Source organism: Drosophila navojoa, chromosome X, assembly GCF_054131105.1.
Source record: "Drosophila navojoa isolate 15081-1374.11 chromosome X, UAZ_NAV_1.0, whole genome shotgun sequence".
Taxonomy (NCBI): domain Eukaryota; kingdom Metazoa; phylum Arthropoda; class Insecta; order Diptera; family Drosophilidae; genus Drosophila; species Drosophila navojoa.
Window position 1 is genome coordinate 31315783 of NC_142895.1, and position 25120 is coordinate 31340902.

Below are 25120 nucleotides of genomic sequence, written 5' to 3' on the forward strand. Positions count from 1 at the left end.
AACATGCTAACCGTAAAAATTTGTATGCTTGCGCTCCAAAAATGAAAAAATTGAAGGTAGTGTCCAAAATATAGCAGAATTTGAAAAATCACTATATCTTCAGATCCGATTTGCCAAGCCCCTGGTGGGCGTAGACGTATAAATTTTATCTTTATAGAATCATAACATTAACTCACGTGCAAAATTTTAACGCTCTAGCTTTAAAACTCTAGGAGATACAGTTTTATCCGATTTGCCACGACCCCAATGGCCGTAGATATATCCGCCATAGCTCGTCATCTTGGATGGTCAACACACATTCCGAATTTCGGCTTTCTAGCTCATCAACTAATATAATTTCTGGTATATCGGAAAAGGTATTTTCCGATTTGCCACGCCCCTAAGAGGCGGATCGGAAAAGTCTTAACACTTTATATCGCAGATATTCACGAGATTGTGCTCCAAATTTCTCTAGCTTCAATAGCGCCGAAATGAACTGCGTTCATACGGACAGACTGACAGTCCGACGAACGGACAGGCGGACGGACAGCAAGACGGACATTGCGCAAAACCAATATACTCATTTCACTTTCTGAATGAGTATAAAAAGAATTGGGTCTATATGTCGCTTGGTCTAGTAGTTATAACTAAAAGTTCATAAGAAGACACGGGCAAATATATAACTAACTTTAACTTTAAATATATTGAAATTAGGGAAAAAATTTGGTGCCAGGCTAGGATTATCGAGGTCTTATTATTTCCAGCAGAGCCAATGACCCTTAACACATGACTCATAATACCAAAGTACATATTTGGCTTATAATACGTCACATCTATTAAAAAAACAGCTCCCTAAAGTCCTGACCAAAATCCGCTAGAAAATTGTTGGATTATATTAGAAAGAAATAAATAAATAATAATTACACAGAGAAGTTAGTTCTTTCAATGCCGAACCGACTAAAAGAGGTTATTAAGAATATAGGTTACCCATTTTCAATGGGTTCAGGGTTCTGTCTGTATGTATGAACGCGTCGATTTCAGAAGATATAAGAGCTAGAGACTTCAATTTTTTTTTAAGTGTCCGTATGCAGCGCACGCATATCGAGTTTATCACTAAAAAACGATAACTCATCCCGTTATTTTGTTATCGATAAAAAAAACCTTATCGAATATCTATGTATATTTTATATTTATATATATAAAAGAGAGTTGTGTAAAAGTGTTCCTACACTTATAGCTCGAGATCTGCTGGACCAATTTTCATGGTTTTTGATTTGTTGGATTTGTCTCCGATACGAGTAGGATAGTAGATCTTAAAAATACTGATAAAATTTGACGAATACTTGAAAAACGCGTTTTTTCCCTATAGAAGTATATAAACAAATGTAGTCAGTCAGTCTACGGCACGGCGAATCTGGCTATTCATAAAATAAAGAACATTTGATAAAAATAATACGCGTGCATACTGAAGCTAAATATCTCGAAAGTTCAGGTATTTGTTTGTCTCAAACATAAATTTGTGTAAATTATTTATATTTATATTTCTTGATTGTTTTATGTGGCTTTGTGCGAGGGCATATTCAGTATTACTATTAATAAAAATGCCGCGTCCTAGAAGATCTAATCTTTCCCTGCGAGCCCATGATGCAAGTAGGCAAAGGAATATCGCGAGTCAATTATCTGACGAAAACGAGAAATCGCCCGAGAAAGCCGCCGCGTTAGTACCCAGCAAAGAAGGGCCTTAATTCGTGCTTCTCAAAGAGCGGCAGCCCGTGAAACGGCAATAAGAAATGGTTCAAGGATTTGATTATCTGAAGATTTCCGACAGGCACTACCAGTAATTCCAAGATCTACTGCTGCCGACGAAATAAACGCTTGCCTCAAAGCATCAAATCTGTGGCGATATGTAACCAAACAACAACTGTCTGTAAATATGAGAGTTCCATTTCTATCTATCTGCTGATGATTTCTCGAAGCAATTGCTGAATATCGGTAATGGCCGTATTCCTGTTGACGAATCCAGTGCCTTGATTTCATTTCCTCAAAATTTTTGCAATTTTGTCCCATTATAAGATGAGCTTACCAACAAAGTATTTCCGAATATCATTGCTTTCCACAAAAATACTAAATGGTTAAGTGAGCGAGCAATTTTGGCGGCTAAAAATAAAGATGTGGATAACTTTAATTTTATAATTCAAAATAAAATCGTTGGTATTCTGTATTCATTCGAATCTATCGACTGTGTAACAAACGAAGAAGAAGCCACTAATTATCCAACTGAATTTTTGAACTCCTTGGATGTGCCTGGTTTACCACCGCACAATTTACAACTGAGGGTTGGCTCGGTAGTTATCATGCCAACCAAAACCAACCAAAACTGTGCAATGGAACGCGTTTGGTGATAAGAAAACTGATGAGCAATGTGATTAACGCGTTGATACTCAAAGGATGAAGTTCTTATTCCTAGGATTCCGATGATCCCAACAGATATGCCCTTTGAGTTTAAACGAATTCAATTCCCGATTCGTCTTGCCTTCGCCGTGACGCTCAACAAATCACAGGGCCAATCTTAGACTATTTGTGGCCTCAATCTAGAAAATGCGCGTTTTTCTCACGGTCAATTATACGTGGCATGCTCACGTGTTGGCAAACCATCCGTATTATTTGTTTTTGCACCTGACCAAAAAACAAAGAATGTCGTTTACCACAAGATGCTTGAATCAAAATCCGATTAATAAATAAATCAGATGTATCCCAACCTGAACAACATAGCTTTCAACAATTTTTTACCTAGAAATAATGGATAGGGCAATGCAACGTTTGTCGGGCCAGCTAGTCAGTTTTCAGCATCTTTAAAGCTAGAGTCTCCAAATTTTAAACATATATTAAGATGCATTTTGTAAAATTTCAATTTTTGTTAAAACTTGTGCTTCGGTATATACAAATATATATGCATTATGATGCGCTGCAGTGTGGGCAATAGTATGAGAATATTGCTGAATAACTTCTTTTGTAAACACACGATCTTAATGAAACTTTCAGGGCATAATTATATGTGTGTACATTCCAAAGCACAAGTCTCTAGTACTTGAAATACAATTTTTTAAAATTGGGGTCGAAGGGGGCGTGGTATCCAAAATCTGTTGATTTCAAAATGTTTGTATTCATCATATGTATATACACAGTAAATCTGAAGTCTCCACGTCTAATAGTACTCCGATGAGGATAAAAAAACAAAATCAATTTTTTGATTATTCTCGATAAAAAAGTTATCGAATGAGTTAGCGAAAAAATAAAGCAGACTCGTACTGCGTATGGTATACACGAGTAAGCATTGCTTCGCAAGCACTATGCACTACCTTACAGCTCGTCTTCTCATTCGCTCGACTCTGCGCAGTTCCATCATCACTGTGGCCGCGAAGATACTTGTTAGTTCCCAAGCTTCCTCCGATTCCAGCATGGCGTTGACAATGCTATCCGCTCTAATGGAGCGGCCCACTGCCTCTTCCAGACGACGCCTCTCCTCCAGGAACCGTCCACATACGAAAAGGATGTGGTTGGCGGGCCCTTGCCCGCACCAGGGGCACTCGTCAGTTCCCTCGTGACCAAAGCGCTTCAAATATCTCCGAAAGCATCCATGGCCCGAGAGGCTCTGCGTAAGATAGAAGTTAACCTCGCCGTGTTTGCGGTTAACCCATGGTTTGAGCTATGATAGTCCTGAAAGCGCAGCTGACTCTGATTGCGCTCAGTCTGTAGATCGCGCAAATGTCCCGGCTGTAGCTCGGCGTTGCCATCGCTCTTGACCATATTGGCGCAGCACAGAGGATGACAGACCTAATGACGCTCATTAGAAGGAGACGTCGTTGCTGTTTAGGTCCCCGCGTGTTAAGCATAATTCTTGAGAGAGCTGTACAAGAATCAGCTGCCTTTTTATGCACATATTCTAAGTGCTCGCGGAAAGTTAATCTTGTGTAATCGCCCTCTTTGACGCGATGGTGACGCTGCCTATCCTTATATTGGCAGTCTCCACTTTCTTGCGACTGCTTACTAGGACGACTTCCGTCTTGTGCGCCGCAAGCTCGAGCCCAGCTCCTGTCAACCAGCTTCGTATGCGATTGATACTTTCGCTGCACATATCCTCTGTATCTTTGAGCTCCTTTCCTATGGCTACGACAGCTATATCATCAGCAAAGCCGATGGTGTGAGCATCTGCTGGTACTTCCAAGCGCAGTACGCCGTCGTACATGATATTCCATAGGAGAGGCCCCAGCACTGAGCCTTGGGGTACTCCAGCTGACACTGTATGAGTTTGGGGACCCTCACTCGTGTTGTATACCAGTGTTCTTTCTCTGAAGTAGCTCTTTATTATCTCTTTTAGATATTTAGAGATATTGTATTGTGACAGCGCATTCAGTATCATATCCCAACTAGCTGTGTTGAAGGCGTTCTTAACATCCAGGGTCGCGATGAACGCACTATTGCTTCGTCCCGTGCCTCCATCTGTTGCCTTGGATGGCGGAAGTTGCCAGGCCAACAACTTTGTTTAGCGCATCCTTTGTTGACCGGGCCTTCCGGAATCCAAATTGATTTGGTGACAGGCCTCCGGCGCTAGTAGCCGCAGTCTCCAGTCTAGAGCAGATCAATTTCTCAAACACCTTTCCCATGGTGTCTAAGAGGCAGATCGGTCTGTATGAAGATGGCTCATCTGGTGGTTTGCCAGCCTTGGGTAGCAACACCAGGTTCTGGGCTTTCCATTTTGCCGGGAACGTATCTTGTAGTAAGCATTCGTTGAATAATTCGGCGAACGTACTAGGGTGCAAGGCGAGGGCTAGCTTTAGCGCACGATTTGGGAATCCGTCCGGCCCTGGAGCAGTGTTGGTTCTAAGACCCCGGAGAGTTATTAGGATTTCTTCCTCTGTGACAAAAACAATTTCAATGCTCATTGAGCCCTGATCAGCAAACTCGGACCCAGGGACGTGAATGGAGCTTAAACTTTCTGGAAAGAGCGTTTCCACAATCGATTTGGCCCTCTTGTGTGTGTGTGTGTGTGTGTGTTTTTCGAGCAGTCTCGACTAGAGCTTTCTTACTTGTTACTCTTGCAGATTTTTTGAGATATTTGAAAAATATGATGGCTACAAGCTGGGCCATGTGAAGCTTAAGAGGCCTAAACAACTGCAAGAGATACTGGACATAGCACGATTTTTGCTTAGCGAGATACACACGAAGGCGCATGCGGAGATTGAGGAGAAAGAGAGCAAGCTGGAGCAGTTGAAGAATGTTCTTGAAATGTATGGCCATTTCTCGGGTATTAATCGCAAGGTGCAGATGAAGTATCAACCGAAGGGCCGACCCCGTGGCTCCAGCTCTGATGATGGTAGGTACTTGTCTGCTTTGTTAACTAATCTAACCACAAGCTAAGTCCTATCCATTACAGCCGAAACGCCCGCCGAACCTTCGCTAGTTCTCATTCTCAAATGGGGTGGCGAACTAACGCCTGCAGGTCGCATTCAGGCTGAGGAACTGGGTCGCATATTCCGTTGTATGTATCCGGGCGGTCAGGGGCGCTCGGATTATTCAGGAACCCAGGGTTTGGGTTTATTACGGTATGTTCTATTTATCATCTCAATCCTTCACCTCAATTTCAAATGTCCTCGAATTTTTAGTTTGCACTCAACTTTTCGTCACGACCTTAAGATTTATGCTTCGGACGAAGGACGAGTGCAAATGACCGCAGCTGCTTTTGCTAAGGGTCTGCTGGCGCTGGAGGGCGAGCTGACCCCCATTCTGGTTCAAATGGTAAAAAGCGCGAATACAAACGGACTGTTAGACAACGACTGCGATTCGAGCAAGTATCAGAATCTGTAAGTAATTATCCGCATAATCCAAATGAATAACACACATAATTCCTATTGGAAAATCAATCGGAACTAACGAAAAATTGCATCACAGACCTCATAAAGTATATAAATTCTTGATAGCCCTATCCATCTATATTTTTATACCCTGAACCCATTGAAAATGGGAAATCAGAGTATAATGGTTTTGTGTAAAAGTATGTAACAGGCAGAAGGAATCATCGCAGATCCCATAAAGTATATATATTCTTGATCAGCACGACGAGCTGAGTCGATATAGCCCTGTCCGTCTGTCCGTCCGTATGAACGCCGAGATCTCAGAAGATATAAGAGCTTGTGTGCATACTCGTGTATACCATACGCAGTACGAGTTTGCTTTATTTTTTCGATAACTCATTCGATAACTTTTTATCGAGAATAATCGAAAAATTGATTTTGTTTTTTGAGCCTCATAGGAGTACTATTAGTCGTGGAGACTTCAGATTTACTGTGTATATACATATGCTGAATACAAACATTTTGTAATCAACAGATTTTGGATACCACGCCCCCTTCGCCCCCAATTTGTAAAAAATGTATTTCAAGTACTAGAGACTTGTGCTTTAGAATGTACACACATTTTGACCATATAATTATGCCCTGAAAATTTCATTAAGATCGTGTGTTTACAAAAGAAGTTATTCAGCAAGTAAATTCTCATACTATTGCCCACAATGCAGCGCAGCCCAAGCGCAGTCGCTGCTTACTGCGCAGTTAGCAGAGCGCGGGCGCGTGAGGGTGGATGCATATATATGTATGTGTGCGTGCATAAAAAAAGTGCAGAATGATAAGAATATCAACTTGGAGGGTTCAGGGTATCTCCTAGTCGAGCAGTCTCGACTAGAGTCTTCTTACTTAATGGATACGAAGATTAAATAATTTAGAAATTTTCGATGTGCGTACAAAAGTGCAGTGATTTTTTTTTTTCGCTGGATATATATCCGCCCACAGGGGGCGTGGCAAACCGCAAAAGTTTATATCTTCTAGAGTCTAAGAGCTAAAAGAGCTTAAGTTACTAGTAACTTCCTCTATCGATTCTCCAAATAATATTGTTACGCCTCTTTGGGGGGCGTGGCATATCAAAAAATACCTTGTAATTTTTCATTTTTAGAACGTAAAGCATACAAATTTTGCAGCTAGGTTATGGCCATGAGCTGGCCAAAAATGAAGTGTCTACGTCCAATAGGGGCGTGGCAACTCGAGAAAACCGGAACTTTCTACAGTCTTAGAGCTAAACTTAGCTACCAAATTGCTTATGGGGTGTGAATGAGTATTCCGCAGTCGGTAACACTCACTTGCAACGTTCTTACTTGTTGGGCCTGCGTTTTGGTAGCTTAACCCATTTTTGGTGCATACATGAAGCAAAAAATTTTTTTGTCCTATTTCACTAATATATATATTCATAAATGTTCAGATAAGCTAAAGGGTTTTTTCAACAATAAATGTTGATTTAAGAAGTGTACCAAAACTTTTTTTTGCCGACATTTAATGAATACGAAGATACCACGCCCTTTTCTCTCCCAATTTGTAAAAAACGTATTTGAAGTATTAGAGACTTGTGCTTCGGAATATACACACATATGAACATTATGATCTGCAAGTTTCATGAAGATAGAGCCACTATATGAGAAATTATTCAAACAGTAAATTCTCATAATATTGCCCACACTGCACAATCAAAAAGTAATAGCAATAACTTATTGTACATACCATTAGGTACGTTTTCCATTATACACTTTTTTTTGTTTATGTTTACACAAAAGCTCCACTTTAATTGCAAGTTGAACAAAATTTCCCGCGCTTTTTATATATCAAACGCAACTATGCAACAGCTGACTTTGAGTATGTGTAAAATATTAATGGTAGTCGCTAAATTTAAAAAAAAAAATACTATTCAATCTAGTTGAAGTATATATATTCAATAAATAAAAGAAAATTTTAAATTGTAAACAAAATTTTTTTTGAATAAATGCCAAAAGAATCGACTTTTTACCCATAGTGCACTGCAGCGCAGCTCAATCGAAGTCGCTGCTTACTTCGCAGTTAGCAGAGCGCATGTGATTGTGTATGCGTGTGTAATGCGAGTGGAGAGTGGCTGGAATATCACTTTTGTAGGGTTCATAGTATCTCCTAGTCGAGCAGTCTCGACTAGAGCACTCTTACTTGTTGTATATACCTAACTGGACATATCGATGTTAAGAGCAGGGACCGCAAAAAATTACTCATAAAATAATTGTTTTTATTTTTTTATTTTTTATTTTTTAATGTTTTGCTCTAAAGGTAATAAGAAATGTATTGAGTATGACTCAGTTAACTATTTAAACAAAACTATAAAACTTACATATATATGTATATATAGGCATTAGCACTTTTAATTACTAAAAGCAAGCTCTTAATTTTGTGTTCAACGTAGTGCCAAGGGCCGATTGCACGAGCTTATGCAAAACGATCGGGAGTTCACACAAGAGGATCGTGAGCTGATTAATCCATGTAATAGCAAATCTATAACCCAGGCTATGGACTTCGTTAAGAATCCTGTGGACTGCTGTCACCATGTGCATTTGCTGATACGAGAATTGCTGCATATAATCGGCATCAAGAAGGATGATCCGAAGACAAAGGATGCCATACTTTATCATGGTGAAACTTGGGACTTAATGCGCTGTCGCTGGGAGAAGATCGAGAAGGACTTTAGTACCAAATCAAAACTATTTGATATTTCCAAAATTCCTGATATTTACGATTGCATCAAATATGATTTGCAGCATAATCAACATACACTGCAATACGATCAGGCCGAGGAGCTATATATCTATGCTAAGAATCTTGCGGATATTGTCATACCGCAGGAATACGGATTGACTCCCCAAGAGAAATTGGCTATTGGCCAGGGCATTTGCTCGCCGTTGCTGCGCAAGATCAAAGGTGACCTGCAGCGCAATATTGACGAGATCGAGGATGAGTTCATGAATCGATTGAATCCCCATTATAGTCACGGTGTCGCCAGCCCGCAGCGTCATGTGCGTACTCGCCTCTATTTCACCAGTGAATCGCATGTCCATTCCCTGTTAACGGTATTACGTTACGGTGGATTGTTAAACGTTGTTACAGACGAGCAATGGCGACGAGCTATGGATTATATATCGATGGTATCGGAGCTCAATTATATGTCTCAAATAGTTATAATGTTGTATGAGGATCCGACCAAAGATCCTACTTCTGAGGAGCGCTTTCATGTCGAGCTTCACTTTAGTCCGGGTGTCAATTGCTGTGTGCAAAAAAATTTGCCGCCGGGTCCTGGTTTTCGTCCACATTCGCATGGTGACAATTCCTGCAGCGTGAGCATGCAGTCCAACGAGGATTCGAACCCTTCACGTATCGAAGAGGAAAACGATTCAGTTTCTGGAGATGAACAACAGGGCAAGAAGCGCACCGTATGAATTTTCATATATATCACGAGCAAATCAGTTGATTCTTATAGCTAAAACTTTTTCTATCTTGCTCCAATTTCAGTGCCCCCTGCGCAGCTCAGCAAACTCCTTTGGTTTTAATCGACTGGAATTGCGCTCCAAACAGGGCAAGTCGAAGCCTATTCCGATTGGCGCCCATCATACAGTAAGCGGGCATGAGGCAATGGATCTGGCCAAGCGACTAAATGAAGAGCTTGCTTCGCAGCATCAACAGCAGCTGCAGAGCCAACATCAAAAGCATCATCAGCAGCAACTGCGACCTATTAGTCCCGATATACGAGCTGTGAGTCCAGACTGTGAGCCGCGGTCGCGCAGCTTTGACCAGCGTGGGTCGCCGACGGCCAATCGTGGCAAGGAGGCGGGTATGTATGTGAGCGGTATGCGCGTTGCAATATAATACCAAAAAGTGCTAATTGCTCAGTGGCTACTGAGTTTTATTGGCGGGCTATATTTTCCATTTCTATTTTAAACTTGATTTAATTTTTACATTCGTTGCTTTATCGTTCTTTTTAATAATGTTTTTTTTTTAATGCTCCTACTGTTATTTAAATTGTTTTAATTTATCTTAAAATTTTGTTTCTATTGGTTTTGATCACACACTGACTAAATCAACTAATGTTCCACGTTAATCGTCTTCAACTCAGGTGGTTTATCAAACTAACAATAAATGTGTTGGCTATATTTTTAATTATTTGCTTTCCTTTGCATGCCAATAGTGTGCGTGTTTTAAAAATCTCTCAGTTTTCTAACTTTCGCAATCTCCATAGAAAGAAGATAAAATCCCGTAGGAAAAGAAAGAAAACCTAAATCCAATTATAGTCCATAGACATTAGTAAGCGTTGAATGTAACATTCAGAATAAGATACAAAGGAACAAAATATCAATAGATGATTTACTTCCAGAAGATTTTCTATAATTCATATTATTATACTCATAAAACTTGTTTATACTCATTCACGAAAGTGAAATGAGTATATTAGTTTTATGATATGTCCGTCTTGCTGTCCGTCCGTCGGTCCGTATAACCGCAGTTTATTTCGGCGCTATTGAAGCTAGAGACTTGAAATTTGGAACACATACTCGTGTATATCTCCGATTTATAAAGTTTTAAAACTTTTCCGATGAGACCACTAGGGGCGTGGCAAATCGGAAAATGCCTTTTCCGATATACCAGAAATCATATTAGTTGATGAGCTAGAAAGCTGAAATTTGGAATGTAGATCCGCGTCGACCATCCAAGATCACGAGCTATGGGGGATATTTTTACGGCCATTGGGGGCGGATAAAACTGAATCTCCTAGAGTTTTAAAGCTAGAAGGTTAAAATTTTGCACGTGAGCTAATGTTATGATTCTATAAAGATAAAATTTATATGTCTACATCCACCAGGGGCGTGGCAAATCGGATCTGAAGATATAGTAATTTTTTAAATTCTGCTATATTTTGGACACTAGAGAGACCTCAAATTTGGTGTAAGCTCGGGCTGACCTCCCAAGACGAAAAAGTTTTGGCGGGTATATGTCCGCCCACAGCGGTCGTGGCGAACCGCAAAAGTTTATATATCCTAAGGTATAAGAGAAGCTTCACATTTTTCCATTTTTTTAGCGTAAGCATCCAAAAATACGCAGCTAGGTTACCGTTAGCTTCTTCTATGATCTGGTAGTTGTAGGGGCGTGGAAAATCGAGGAAATGAATTTTCTACAGTATTAAAGCATAACTTCGCTACTAAATTGCTGATGGGGTGTGAATGAGTATTCCGCAGTCGGTAACGCCCGACTGCAACGTTCTTAGTTGTTTTAAACTCTTTTAATATATGAAAAATATTTTTGAAATTATTAAAAAAAAGAGTTGATAACACAAACTTGATAAAATTGGTCATCAGGTTTGCCCCTTGACACATTTCACCTTTTGCTTAAAACTTTCCATACAAATAGACGTATAATCGGGAAAACCTGAATTTGTATAGCATTAGAGCTAGAAACTCAAAACTTACCGAACGAGTCCTCTATTAATTTGCACAAAAACAATTCCGAAAATGGGATGTTAATGATGCAACATTCTTACTTGTTCTATATTTTCATACTTGAATAAATTTGCATATTGGTCCGAATGAAACTATTAATTGAGCTATTTGAGCTCGTTTTTGAGCATCCTCTTGTGACAAAGTGTCAAGACCTACCCGATATACCTGCTAGTGGCTACAAATCGGTATTGGTAAAACATCTGCTTAAGTTGTAGACATCTTAAAGGAGATTGTAAATTTAGAATTTATATATTATTTATACTATACTCGAGGGCAAAAAGATATACCAAATACATCTGCCTTCATATGATAAACTGCAGAAATTAATATCTTATATGTATATATTTTAAGCGTAAACATAAAAAATGGATAAATATACTTAATAGTGACCTCGTCTTTCGTTGTAAAAAACGTATACGCCTTGTTGGCACAGTAAGCTCCAGTTTATATGAGAGTTTAAGTTTTATATAATCACATTTATAAACTAAATTTTACAATGTTTTCGAGATAGGGCTCCAAAATAGTCCGTAATTGAGTTCTATACAGTCGGTAGATAGTGCCCGACTAAAACGTTCTTACTTGTTGTTGTATGTTTTATTTGATGTAATAGTGTTTTCATTAAAAATCTGAATTGCAATTAATGAATCAAATGCACTGAAATGATTAAACATCTTCTACGCATCACCAATTGAAATTACCAGATATAAGAAAACTGAACCCAACATATTTTATTTTCATTATTATGTATTATATATTATAAATGTTTTTTTTTTTTTTTTTAATTTTGTACACATATGTAACACATTAAAAAGAGGCTGTAGTAGCAACCACTGTGTAGGTTACTCCTAATATTACGTTAGTTCTCTCTCTCTTTCTGTGTTTTCCTCTCTCGCTCCACCTCCCCTTTTATTTCGCGCAATTTTTTTTTTTTCTTTTTCACACTGCACACGCTTTACCTCTCATATACTCTTCTTCGCCATAAACGGAGATATAAACTGTTTCGGGGGAAAATAATTGAAAATCTATAGGCAACTGGCCGCGTAATCCCGTGTATTTGGCAATGCAGCTAAGCTGAATTGAATAATATTCATCCTTAGCAACATATATAGCATCCATCATTTTATCATCAGCCCGAACCTCCAAATAATATCTAACAATGCTTGTATTGGAACAGTTGTGTAAAAAAAAAAAACATATTTCTCTCTTGCTGAATCTATATACATTTTTCTCTCTTTGTATATATATCTATATAGCTATATATGTATCTGTAAAATTTCTTCTGTGTCTGTTGCGCTTGTCTCTTTCTCTCTCTCTCTCATTCTTTGGCAACATTTTAATGTTTGTTATATACACATGTAACATTCTTTAATAATGAGTACATTATGTTTGCTATTCTTGGTGTTTTATTTTTGTTTATTTCTGTTCCTTCATTCGTTTGATTGCTGTGCAAGCAAATACAAAAACCACTAACTCCTATTTATGCGCTTAATTGCGTACCTCGGTGCTAACTCAAAACTAACCGGACATATAATCGAAACGCCGCCTATTGTAGGTCTGCGCTGTCGGCGTTCTGCCTGTATCCAATTTTTTTTTTTGTTAGAAGGCATCTGCAAAGCATTAAATGTTAAAAATAGTATGAGTTTGTATGTATCTATCCTTCCCATGATATATAGCACTATTATAATATATAAAAATTTATTTATCTCTATTTGTATACCCTAATAAACATTATTATGTCGAACGGGATGATTGATTTCCAAAAGATACAAACGTATATCAAGGTATATCACTAGTCGACATAAGTATTTTGACGAAATCGTGTTGTGACGATTAAAGCTGGCATTGTTTAGTACCGTTGCATAAATGAACGAAAGTCGTGGGCCAAGCAAAGAGTCTTACTAATCAGGGACCGTAACGATTATAATTTTTATAGAAAAAAATTAAAAAATAATAATTATTTTTTGATAAATAAAAAAAAAATTATATTTAATTATTATAAATGATTTTTATGATAAAAATCAAAAATAATAATTACAGAACAATTTTTATATAAAAATCAAATCAAACTCTTATATTTGATTTTTATTATAAAAGTCAAAAATAAGAGTTATGATTTGATTTTTATTATAAAAATTGAAAATAAAAATTGAATTGAAATATCTTTTGAACTAAAGGAGCTAGATCATAAATTTTTATATATATGTAATCTACGCATTAATACCTTTGATTTGATATATAATATGTATGTAAATATGTACATGTATATGTACATATACATATATGTATATTTAACTATATGCTTAGGCGCTTGTCCAGAGAGAGAGGCAAATAAAGCATAATCGCTGTATATATGCACATTCATATGTTTATATGTATATATATGTATTATTGTCACCTTTCCCTGCACACAGATATAGATAAGGAGCAGAAAATGCCCTTTCCACCGAAACCTGCGTGGCAGGCACCGAGTGAACTACCTTGGCAAAACGGTACAATCGTGGATAAGTCAACTTTTTGTTCTCATAATAGCACATAATGTCCACGTTTAAGTCTATTGGCTTTGGGGAACATCCATAAATTTCTGTTATGGCCAATTTGAGTTCCGGTTCGTCATCTTCCTCAGACTCTTCAGAGTTTTAGGATATTTTTACAATATTGAACAATTTTTAGGTTTGGTATTATTGTTTATAAAATGCATTGGCCGATAGATGCCCACTGTGCGTATGTCATTATGCTTTAGTTCAATCTATCTCTTTCACTCTTTTGCGCCTAAAGTAAATTGTTTTAAATATGGGTGCAGTGATAGGGAAAGGTAATAATACATATGCATATATACATATAAACAAATGTATGTACATATATACAGTGATTATACTTTATTTGCCTCTCTCTCCCAATCACATTACCTGCTGAATAGGTACGGGTAAGTGCACAGCGCAAGTGCACTGGACAAGCGCCTAAGCATATAGTTAAATATACATATATGTATATGTACATATACATGTACATATTTACATACATATTATATATCAAATCAAAGGTATTAATGCGTAGATTACATATATATAAAAATTTATGATCTAGCTCCTTTAGTTCAAAAGATATTTCAATTCAATTTTTATTTTCAATTTTTATAATAAAAATCAAATCATAACTCTTATTTTTGACTTTTATAATAAAAATCAAAAATAAGAGTTATGATTTGATTTTTATATAAAAATTGTTCTGTAATTATTATTGTTGATTTTTATCATAAAAATCATTTATAATAATCAAAAATTATTTTTTTCCAAAAAATTGCAAATAAAAATTTATCCTTTTTTTGAATTTGCCGTAAAAAAATAACCTATGTGTGTTTTTCCCTCTCTTCTTGGGGCTTCCTAAAGGCCTCAATTTTTTTAAATTCATAACTCTTATTTGCGGTCCCTGTTACTAATAGATCTGTGCATGCCAAATTTTATACTTTTTACCTTTTCCGTTCTCTTCCTGATAAGAATGCATGCAAGCCACTTCGCGTGGCATAAGTATTTTGAAAAAATCTGCTCATCCGTCTGTCCGTATGAACCTAGTTTATTTCGGCGCTATTGAAGCTAGTGACTTAAAATTTGGAGCATATACTCGCCCATTAGAGGCGTAGCAAATCGAAAAATGTTGTTTCTGATATACCAGAAATCATACTAGTTGAGCTGGAAAGTTGAAGTTTTGGAATATAGACCACCCAAGATCACAAGCTATGGCGGATATATCAACGCCAATTGGTGGGCGCGGCAAATCGGATGAATGTGTGTCCTAGAGCTTTAAGGGTAGAACGTTAAAATTTTGCACGTATGCTAATTTTATGCTTTTATAAAGATTAATGAAAAACAAGTAAGAAGACTCTAATCGAGACTGCTCGACTAGGAGATACCCTGAACCCTCCAATCTTATATTCTAATCACTCTGCACTTCGTTTAGGCACACTTACATACTCACGCACGTATTAGAACGCGCTCTGCCAACTGCGCAGTAAGCAGCATAGCAATATTATACGATTTTTGTTGTTGAATAATTTAATTTCTAAGCATACAATCTTAATGAAACTTTCAGAACTTAATCATAATATTCAAATGTATGTACATTTCAAAGCACAAATCTCTAATACTTGAAATACGTCTTTTACAAAGGTGAGGGTGAGGGAGTGGATATAGGGGTGGGGGTAAGTTTAAACAATAATCGAAAATACATATAAATCTACATTTAAAATTTGGAGACTCTAGCTTTAAAAATGTAGCAGATATAAATATTTAACTGATTTTCGATAATATTTTTAATCGATAACAGAATACCGGGACAAATGATCGATTTTTGAAGAAAAACTCGATATACGCGTGGTATACGCCTAGGAAAAACAATTTTTAAGTTTCTAGCTCTTATATCTTCTGAGATCGACGCGTTCAAGCATACTGACTAAGAATGACTGCATATGACAGCAAATAAAATAATTGTTCATTCGAAGCAGATTATGGAAAATACTGTTCATCCTGTAGGCATTTTTGCCGAACAAGCGTCTGAATTGCACAACCAGGTCTATAAATCAGACGGATTTCATCACGCATAACAGAATTCATAATTTCGCTGATGTTTGTAATAGAGCAATAGATACCTTTGATTAGACTATTTCTTCGGCAAATCTTGTTTTTTGGCGTATCAATATTTTTGCTGATCCAGAACTTGAAACTGAAAAATATCAATTTCGATTTTTCAAAGCTCTATTTTAATATTTTTTTTGTGAGCGGTGACACGCCTATTTTTCTAAAACATACATAGTTCTGATGGTATGCATATTTATAATAATAAAATCGGATCAAAATATCTGGCTTAGCTTTCAAGTTATTAATTAATATCTGATAATTTGGATTTTCCCCATAGTACACTGCAGCCAATGCGTGTTTATACGTGCGTGCGTATACCTATTATTATCTATCATTATCAGTTGCTCTAAGGGTTCAAGGGATGTCGTAGTTGAGCAGTCTTGACTATTGGTATTAAGTGTTGATAACAAATTAAGAATGCAATAAAAGTTATAAAAATCCAAAGATATTTTAGCATGAATACCAGACCTTCAAATTTTAGCCCTAGCACGGCTATAAAGCGTACTGCAAATGAATTTCGATTGTCTTCAAGCTCTGTTCTATCAAATTAAAACATTATGTCCCATAAATCTTTATGACTGTAGCTGCCAAGCATAAAATATGACCATTGCATTCAGACTGCTTTTACGGGATGCTGAAGAAGTATTTTTCTGAGGCTTCAAAATGCTGCAGCTTTTTAATTTGACGGTTAATAACATTATATGTGAACGGACTGTGCTGACGTTGAAATAATGCAAAATTTGGGACAAACAGGAGCAACGACGTGTTACTCATCATGTCCAAGGCAGGCTTGAAAGGCTGGTCTTCAGTGAGGAATAAGTGCATATGTCAAGGATGTTCTGAAGAACTGTTATATGGACAGAAAACAGCTTCTTAGAGTAGAACTCATATAAAAAACTAATTTTTTGATCAAAATGCTAAATGCCCGTAGAGAAGAAACCCTGGTAGAGACTCTGTCATGCTCTAAGGACTCGTAGCATTCAATGGGCTAGATACCTTTATTCCTATCACTGACTCAATGAAATAAGGCCAATATTTGAGTATCCTAAATGATCATGTTGTTCTTTTCGACGATCGTCATATCCGAAAATTATTTTTTCCAGTAGTATAAAAGACTAAGTCTAGAGCCTATTGAAACGGAAAATATCAATTCAGTTCAAGAAAACTAAAAAAGAGGCAATTTCTGAGGTTGGGGGATATGTCCTGATATTTTGCAAAATTTAGTGAATTCAGGTCCGAAACCTGATCAAAATTTTATTGTAGATTAATGAATTTGACTAAATTTTCCTTCACGTAGTAGCATATATTTAAGTTTCTATTAGTTATACATATATAATAGAGTTAATAGTAAAAAAAAACCTTCGGAATAAGGCTGTAAGAAATTATGCTCAAAATGTGGAAACTTTTTCGTCAAAATAATTATGCCGACTATATATATACACAGTGAGTAACAGTCATATTCGTTTTTTTTAGTTTTTAAATTCGAACAGCAATAAATATTAAATTTTAATTGAAATTAAAAAAGTGAAAATGGGAAATAACCTTTCTGATAGTAGATTGAATATGACTAAAAAAATTATGTATAAACTGAAAAAACTCTAAATTTGACGTTATTTTAGGATATACAAAATCATCTAAGGGACCCTCTAAAATATAATAGATAACATACCAAATATTAAATATGAACCGTTTTTAATAGAACTCAAATTTGGTCAGTTTTTAAAGAAAAAAGTTAATACTTACAGTACCTAGCTAATAGTTATAGTTCCATATAAAATAACAGCTGAGTTTCATTAATAAAAAAGAAACGTAAATAATAATTCTTGTTTCTTTTCCTATTTTTTGTTATAGACAACTGTCAAACCTTTTAAAAATACATAAACTTTTGAATTAGTAAATACATTTCAAACTAATATAAAATAAACTGACAGATGAGCAAATAGTTAAAAAAAAATTGCATATGTACATACACATATGCATATATATTTATACAATATATAGGCTTTTAAAGTTTGCAGGTGCATTTTGTTTTCGGCATACCGAAAGCATTTGTTTTCCTCTCGTTCTACTTCTACTTTGATGAGTATTTCGGCTAATTAGTTTTATGTTTACATATGTATTCTACGACTAAATACACGTACGCACAAACACACATTTATACATATACACATATCTTTAAATTCATTTCGAACAATACCAAAACTCTTTGTTTCCTTTGGTTCCACCTGTTCTTTGCCGCTACTAATCATAATCAGCAGTTCCTGCATCCACCTTTGATGAGAATACCAATGCACGCATAGACGTAGCCGTGGCGGGGGTTGGCGGCAGCAGTACCATCAGCAGCAATTGTTCTGACTTACAAATACGCGTGACAGACAGATTGTCTTTCTTTAAGATCGATTCTTCGACTAATGAATTGCCGCTTTCGGATATTGATTTTTCATTGACGCCGGGCACACCAAAGTGCATGAATATGACTTCAGCTTGTTGTAATGTGATGCACAAACGACATAATTTACTAAGCATGCGTCGCATGGTTAGCGGCGAGGAGCCTGAACTTGAAGGTATGCAATTTCCACAAATTTCCCCGCTGGCAACAAACGAGCGGCCCTTAAGCTGCAACTGCAATAGCAATTTCAATTCGTTAGCATATGGGCATGCCAAAAGTCTGATGCAGCTGGCTATAGTAGAGCCTTTGCTTACCAGCACCAGCGGCACGATTATTACAGCGGCTGCAGCATCAGGAATTGTAACTGCAGCAGCTGCCGGTAGTTTTCAAGATGATTTTCCGTTATCGAACTCGGCGCCTGCGGTACTTCTCAGTGGTATGCTTCAACAGCGCCCCACGAGCGATGTAGTTCTGCCCCCCATGGGTAGGTATGGCACCAACTCGCCAACGGCTTCTACGCTGCACCTCTGCATGGACATGGAGATGCGCCAGTCGCATCATCGCCAATTAGAACGAAGCCAGCGTAGGGCTACTAACCATTCGTGTGGCCAGCTGTCAGTATTGTTGCCGCCGACTCCAGTCATAGTACCAGTCTTGTCAGATAACCCCTTCATTTTTGGTATGACGGCTGCATCAGCTGCACCAACTGAGAATAGTTTTATCAGCTGCTTTGCACCTATTGCAGAGCATGTCACCCCTATGACCATGCTAAGTGAAGCCGTTTTTGAGCAACAGCCAAATTATAATATACCCACCGTGTTAATAACAGCGACACTTAGTTCGACAGCAGCAACTCCTGTCATCACCGAGACAATAAGTAGACAAGCAATTGTTGCAGCTGCAGAAGCAGCAGTAGTAAGAGCAACTATATTGACAACAACAACAGCCCCACCAAACCCCATAACAACAATTACTTTGCCCAACAATACTTTACAGACAATTCGTTCTAATCAATCCATTACTAATCAATTGAAACCAACCGATTCCCTCTCAATTGACGCACCAAAACTACTACACACCAACACCACAAACACTCACACAACAACAATCCTGACGTACACAACCACAATGAACAACAAAAAAAACGTCAACACAACGCCTCCGTCTTGTACCAATACCATCGTCACAGATAGCACCGTTTCGGTCTCGGTATCGGCGTCTGTATCATCGGCTAATTCGTCCACATCATCGCGTCGCCAAAGACACAGTATTGCCGGCCAGATGTCCTATATGAAAATGTTGGGTTTCGGTGGTTTTAGCAAAAAGATGGCAACCAGCGCGAATAGCCTTTTCAGTACGGCAGTTATAAGCGGCAGCTCATCGGCGCCAAATCTGCGCGATATGATACCGGTATCATCATCCGGTAAGTACACGCACATATTTACATATATGTATAAACACCGAGGTACATCTAAACTCAAATTTCTACGCACACATATTCCCACACCCCTAACCACGCCCAACTTCGCATACGTACATATATACGCACATAGACGCACATCTAAACACAAATATTTAATCCTCATGCATATGCACACAGGCCCATCCTCAAGTAGCTACACCATCGATCAATTTTTGTTCCACATTATCTCCACGCACACACATGCAAAATTTGAGATATGTTACCGAGCTCTGCATACTAATATACAATATAAATATTTTATTTTAGTTTTAAAATTTTTTTTAGACCCCAAACCCATTGAAAATGGAAAATGGAGGGTATAATGGTTTTGTTAAAAGTATGTAACAGGCAGAAGGAGGCGTGGCAGGCCCCAGAAAGTATATACAGTGAGTAACATTAATATTCGTTTTTTTTTTTTTTTTCAACTTCAAACGCCCATAAAATATGAAATTTTAATTTAAATTAAAATGTTTAAATGTTTAAATGATTGTAAGTTGAAATATTACCTTTCCCATTGACATAGAAATTAAGATAGTATGCTAAACAGAATTATCCAAAATTATACAAAAATAAAAAAAAAGAACACAAAATTTGGCCTTACTTTAATATTTGGTTTTTTCTTTAACAACTGACCAATTTGGAGTTCTATTAAAAATGTTGATATTTAACATTTGGTATGGCATCCATTATATTTTAGAGTGTCCCTTAGATGTTTTTGTATAAAAGTTACACTTCTTTTTGTGTCCTTGGAGCCGATTTTGGCCCACATCTAAGGGACATTCTAAAATATAATGGATGCCATACCAAATGTTAAATATCAACATTTTTAATAGAGCTCGAAATTGGTCAGTTGTTAAAGAAAAAAACCGAATATTAAAGTAAGGCCAAATTTTGTGTTTTTTTTTTATTTTTGTATAATTTTGGATAGTTCTGTTTAATATACTATATTAATTTCTATGTAAAGGTAATATTTCAACCTACAATCTGGCATTTAAACTTTTTAATTTAAATGAAAATTTCATATTTTATGGGCGTTTGAAGTTGAAAAATAAAAAAAAAAAACGAATATTAATGTTACTCACTGTATATGATCTTGATCAGGGCGAAGAGTCGATTTAGCCCTGTCCGTCTGTCTATCCGTCCGTCCGTCCGCTTGTCCGTATGTATAAACGCGTCGATCTCAGAAGATATAAGAGTTAGAGACTTAAAATTTGTTTTCGTAGGTCCCTTTATATCACGCGCATACTCCCGATATTTTATTATCGATAAAAATCCTTATCGAAAGCTAGTGAATTAATTATATCTTCTACACCTTTAGAGCTAGAGTCTGCAAATATTAAATGTAGACTTAGGTATTTTATAAAATTTCGATTTTTGTTGTAATTTACCCCCCACTCCTATATCCACTGCATTAGAATGTACATACATTTGAACATTATGATTATGTTCTCAGAGTTTCATTAGGATCGTACGTCTAGAAATAAAATTATTCAACAAAAAAATTCTCATAATATTGCCATTACTGCAGCGCAGCCCTGCTGCTTACTGCGCAGTTACCAGAGCGCCTGCTTACTAACGACTTGTGCTTTGGCAAATGTATGCATATTCATGTTATAATCATAATCTGAAAGTTTCATGAAGGTAGACAAGAAAAGTTATTAAATAATTAAGTTCCCATAGTAAGCCCTGCAGGCAATGAGTGTTTAGGCGTACGTGTATATGCTGTGTATGTGTGCGTGTGTATGTGTGTGCGTGTGTGTGTGCGTGTGAGTGTGTGTGTATGTGTGTGTGCGTGTGTGTCTGTGCGGGTGTGTGTGCGTGTGCGAATTATTGAAATATCAGCTCGAAGGGCTCAGTTGATCTCGTAGTCGAGCAGTCTCGACTAGACCTTTCTTGTTTTAGATTTTATCTATTGAAAAAAGAATAGAAATTAAGGTTTAAATATCTTATAAAGTAAAATGCCGATTTTGGTAAAGGCATTAAATGTGTAAATGTGTGTCCAGAGATTTAGCCACGAACTATGTGATATTTCAGCAAGATAAAAATCAATCATATGCGACAATGTACACACATAAGTTTACTCTTTGTCTGAGACTTACTATATATACACGCATTCCACTAATATTCACATATTAATATGCCTCAATCCTGTAGATCGAATCCGTTTTCATATTTGATCCCATGCCCCCTTCATACTTTTCATATATTATATTGAACCAAAGATAAGAAATTATTATTGTTTTATATGAATATGTGCCCCGCGCTTAGGATTCGGAGATGTACCACCGATCCGGCCCCTGGAGACACTGCACAATGCTCTATCGTTGCGCAAGCTGGATAGCTTCCTGCAGGATATGGTCTTGGCACAGATATTTAAGACACCAACCGGGTCTCCACCACGCATCCGTGAAGGAGCTGCAGGCAGTAATTCGGTGTCGCTGCTGACACCTGGTATTGGTCAGCATGTATCGGTATCTATGCCCTCGGATTCCATGGCTGCCTTTTCCTCTATGATTGAGCCAAGAGATGACAGCGTTTCTGCAACTCAACTAATAGGTCGAACCGCTCCCATTTCTGGCAAATGCGACCAGTCTAGCATTAGTGATCCAAATGATGATCAAACGCAATCGTCGGATTTCGATGATCCCAACGATGTGGTCATGAAGCATATATTACCGGATGAAAAACAGCGTAAGTTCTGTAGGCGTAAGTCAAGAACCAGTTGGCGTAACTGAGACCCGCATCAACAATAATTCTCCTTAAAATTTCGACTAGTGCGTTCCGACTTTAAACTTGCCATACTTTAACTTGAAGCTTTTTTATGCTCTCAATTATTTACCTTTTCAAAATATTTCAAGTCTACTGATATCAAATGATATGTGTAAATTTTGTTTTCTGATTTTATTGTTTTATTTTCTTTCTTTTGCTTTAATTTTTCAGTGGATTAAACCATCACATAATTGTTTGTTGATTATGATTTGAGTACCTATTAATAGATCTTTAATCGTACAGAGTTTACAAATTTTTCTATTGCGGTGGGGCACAAATCTATATAAATATGGCCATTATAATAATTATACTCATTCATGAAAGTGAATTAGTATATTGGTTTTGTGCAATGTCCGTCTGTCCGTATGAACGCAATTTTTTTCGGCGCTATTGACGCTAGTGACTTGAAATTTGGAACACATACTCGTGTATATCTCCAATTATAAAGTGTTAAAATTTTCTCGATCCGCCCACTACAGGCATGGCAAGATCCGCGTCGACCATCCAAGCTCACGAGCTATGGCGGATATATCTACGCCAATTGTATTTCGCAGTATTCCGCAGTCGGTAGCGCCCGTCTTCAGCATCTTATGGGCTCAGATATATAATTATACTCATTCACGAAAGTGAAATGAGTATATTGGTTTTGTGCAATGTCCGTCCGTCTGGCCGTATGAACGGCTGCAACGTTCTTACTTGTTTGTTTATTAATCTTTATAGACTTATAACATTCGCTTACGCTTCCAAAATTTCAACGTTTTAACTAGAGATACAGTTTCATCTGATTTGCCACGCCCCCACTGGGCGCAGCTTTCTAGCTTTTCGACTAATATAAAGTCTGGCAGATAGGAAAATGTATTTTCTGATTTGCCACGCCCCTAGTAGGCGGATCGGGAAAATTTTAACACTTTATGAATCGGAGATATACATGAATATGTGTTTCAAATTTTAGTTCTCTTGCTTCAAAAGTGCAGAAAAAATTGTGTTCATACAAACACAAAACCGATATGAGTATACTACATTTGGAATGATTTATCCTACCTTTATACTACACTTTTTTGCACGGTCTTATCGTCCTTATGGGTTAACGTTTATATTTTCGCATACCCCTTTGGTACTGGATGTTTTTTCTCTCTTTCTCTTCCTCTCTCTCTCTCTCTTATGCTCTTTCTAATCGTTTGCTGTGCCTTATGCTAGCCTGAAAGTCTCTGACTGCTGCATGCAATATCCTGCGTTTCTTTTTACTCACTCTTTTCTTAACACTCTGTACTCAAAAACTAACAATTGAAAACACGACGCCAATGAATTGCAAATAAATTTGGGAACAACAAGCACTGGACAAAATGTTGACAACAGCGCGGCCAGAGAAAAAAGATACGGAGCAGTACAACAGGTGTGTACTTTTTGTTAATCTTACTTATCTCAATGTTTGTATAATATTCAAAGAAATATGGATATTCTACTGAATGAGTCGGATAAACTGCGCTGTTTTGAATCGATGAACCAAGACACACTTCCGCTGTTTAGCACTCTTGGTGGCATTTATTTGAAGGTCTGCGACGAAGCAGAGCCAGTAAGCACTTGCCTAACTCATGGCATGGATAAGGATATCGACTTAAGCATGGTGGCTAATAAGGGTTCCATGACTATTTCCGTGGATGTGAGTCAGAACATATATATTTTATAGATAATAATGGCTTTACCTTTCAATTTTTCGTTGCCTAACCTTCCTTTACTAACCTTCCTGTACTATGAACTCACTAAAAATTATAATTCATTGTATAATGTTGTTTGTGCAAATATATCCAACCGGGAAGAGAATTTTTGATCGCTCTTATAGAGTATATAACTTATTGATGACAAACGACATGCGAACTCGGCCAAGTCCGTCGACGAGTTTATACATACGGACAGGCAGACAGAGCGACAGCGTTAAATCGACTCAACTCGTCCTGATAAAAATGTATATACTTTGTGGGGTCTGTTAAATATATTTTAGCAAAACAATTATACCCTGATTTCCCACTTTCACTGGGTACAGGGTATACATATTTTTGACTAAGAAAAAGAAAATGTTAAGTGTCATTCATTCAAGCTCGCAACTTCCCATTAAAATATCTAATTTATAAAAAAAACAAGTAAGAAGACTACAGTCTAGACTACTCGACTAGGAGATACCCTGAACCCCCCAATCTGATACTTTAATCACTCTGCATCTTTTGGCACACATACATACATACACACGCACGTATTAGAATGCGCTCTGCTAACTGCGCAGTAAGCAACGACTGCGTTGGGCTGCGCTCAGGGTGGGCAATATTTTGAGAATTTATCTGCTGAATAATTTAATTTCCAGACGTACGAAATTAATGATACTTTCAGAGCGGAAACATAATGTATAAATGTCCGAAGCACAAGTCTCTAGTATTTGAAACACGCCTTTTACAAGTATGATGGTGAGGAGGTGGATATAGGGGCGGGGGGGTCAAATTATTGATATTATA

The 25120-nt window shown here is 37.3% G+C and overlaps 1 protein-coding gene and 3 long non-coding RNA genes across 6 annotated transcripts in view; 3 read left to right on the forward strand and 1 right to left on the reverse strand.

Moving 5' to 3' along the window:
- Positions 1 to 25120, forward strand: part of LOC149090834 (uncharacterized) — a 177718-nt gene that overhangs the window by 78275 nt on the left and 74323 nt on the right. The window lies entirely within an intron of this gene.
- l(1)G0196 (inositol hexakisphosphate and diphosphoinositol-pentakisphosphate kinase) overlaps positions 1 to 25120 on the forward strand; it is a 45066-nt gene that overhangs the window by 14622 nt on the left and 5324 nt on the right. The window contains exons 5-13 of one of the 3 annotated variants that reach the window (XM_089264583.1): positions 5082 to 5353; positions 5399 to 5582; positions 5643 to 5840; positions 8287 to 9307; positions 9387 to 9720; positions 19575 to 19808; positions 22116 to 22538; positions 23934 to 24009; positions 24063 to 24276. In XM_089264583.1, coding sequence (XP_089120709.1) covers positions 5082 to 5353; positions 5399 to 5582; positions 5643 to 5840; positions 8287 to 9307; positions 9387 to 9720; positions 19575 to 19808; positions 22116 to 22538; positions 23934 to 24009; positions 24063 to 24276 — 2956 coding nt within the window. Of the gene's footprint in view, positions 1 to 5081; positions 5354 to 5398; positions 5583 to 5642; positions 5841 to 8286; positions 9308 to 9386; positions 9721 to 18254; positions 19809 to 22115; positions 22857 to 23933; positions 24010 to 24062; positions 24277 to 25120 lie in introns of those variants that run through there. The other 2 variants (XM_089264580.1, XM_089264581.1) reach the window with 2 other exon arrangements.
- On the forward strand, positions 1393 to 1784 carry LOC149090837 (uncharacterized). The gene is made up of 2 exons (XR_016197488.1): positions 1393 to 1471; positions 1564 to 1784. It is a non-coding gene; the product is annotated as an uncharacterized LOC149090837 (long non-coding RNA).
- LOC149090838 (uncharacterized) lies at positions 1448 to 10788 on the reverse strand. Its single transcript, XR_016197467.1, has 2 exons — positions 10294 to 10788; positions 1448 to 1541 (listed from the first exon to the last, which is right to left on the reverse strand). It is a non-coding gene; the product is annotated as an uncharacterized LOC149090838 (long non-coding RNA).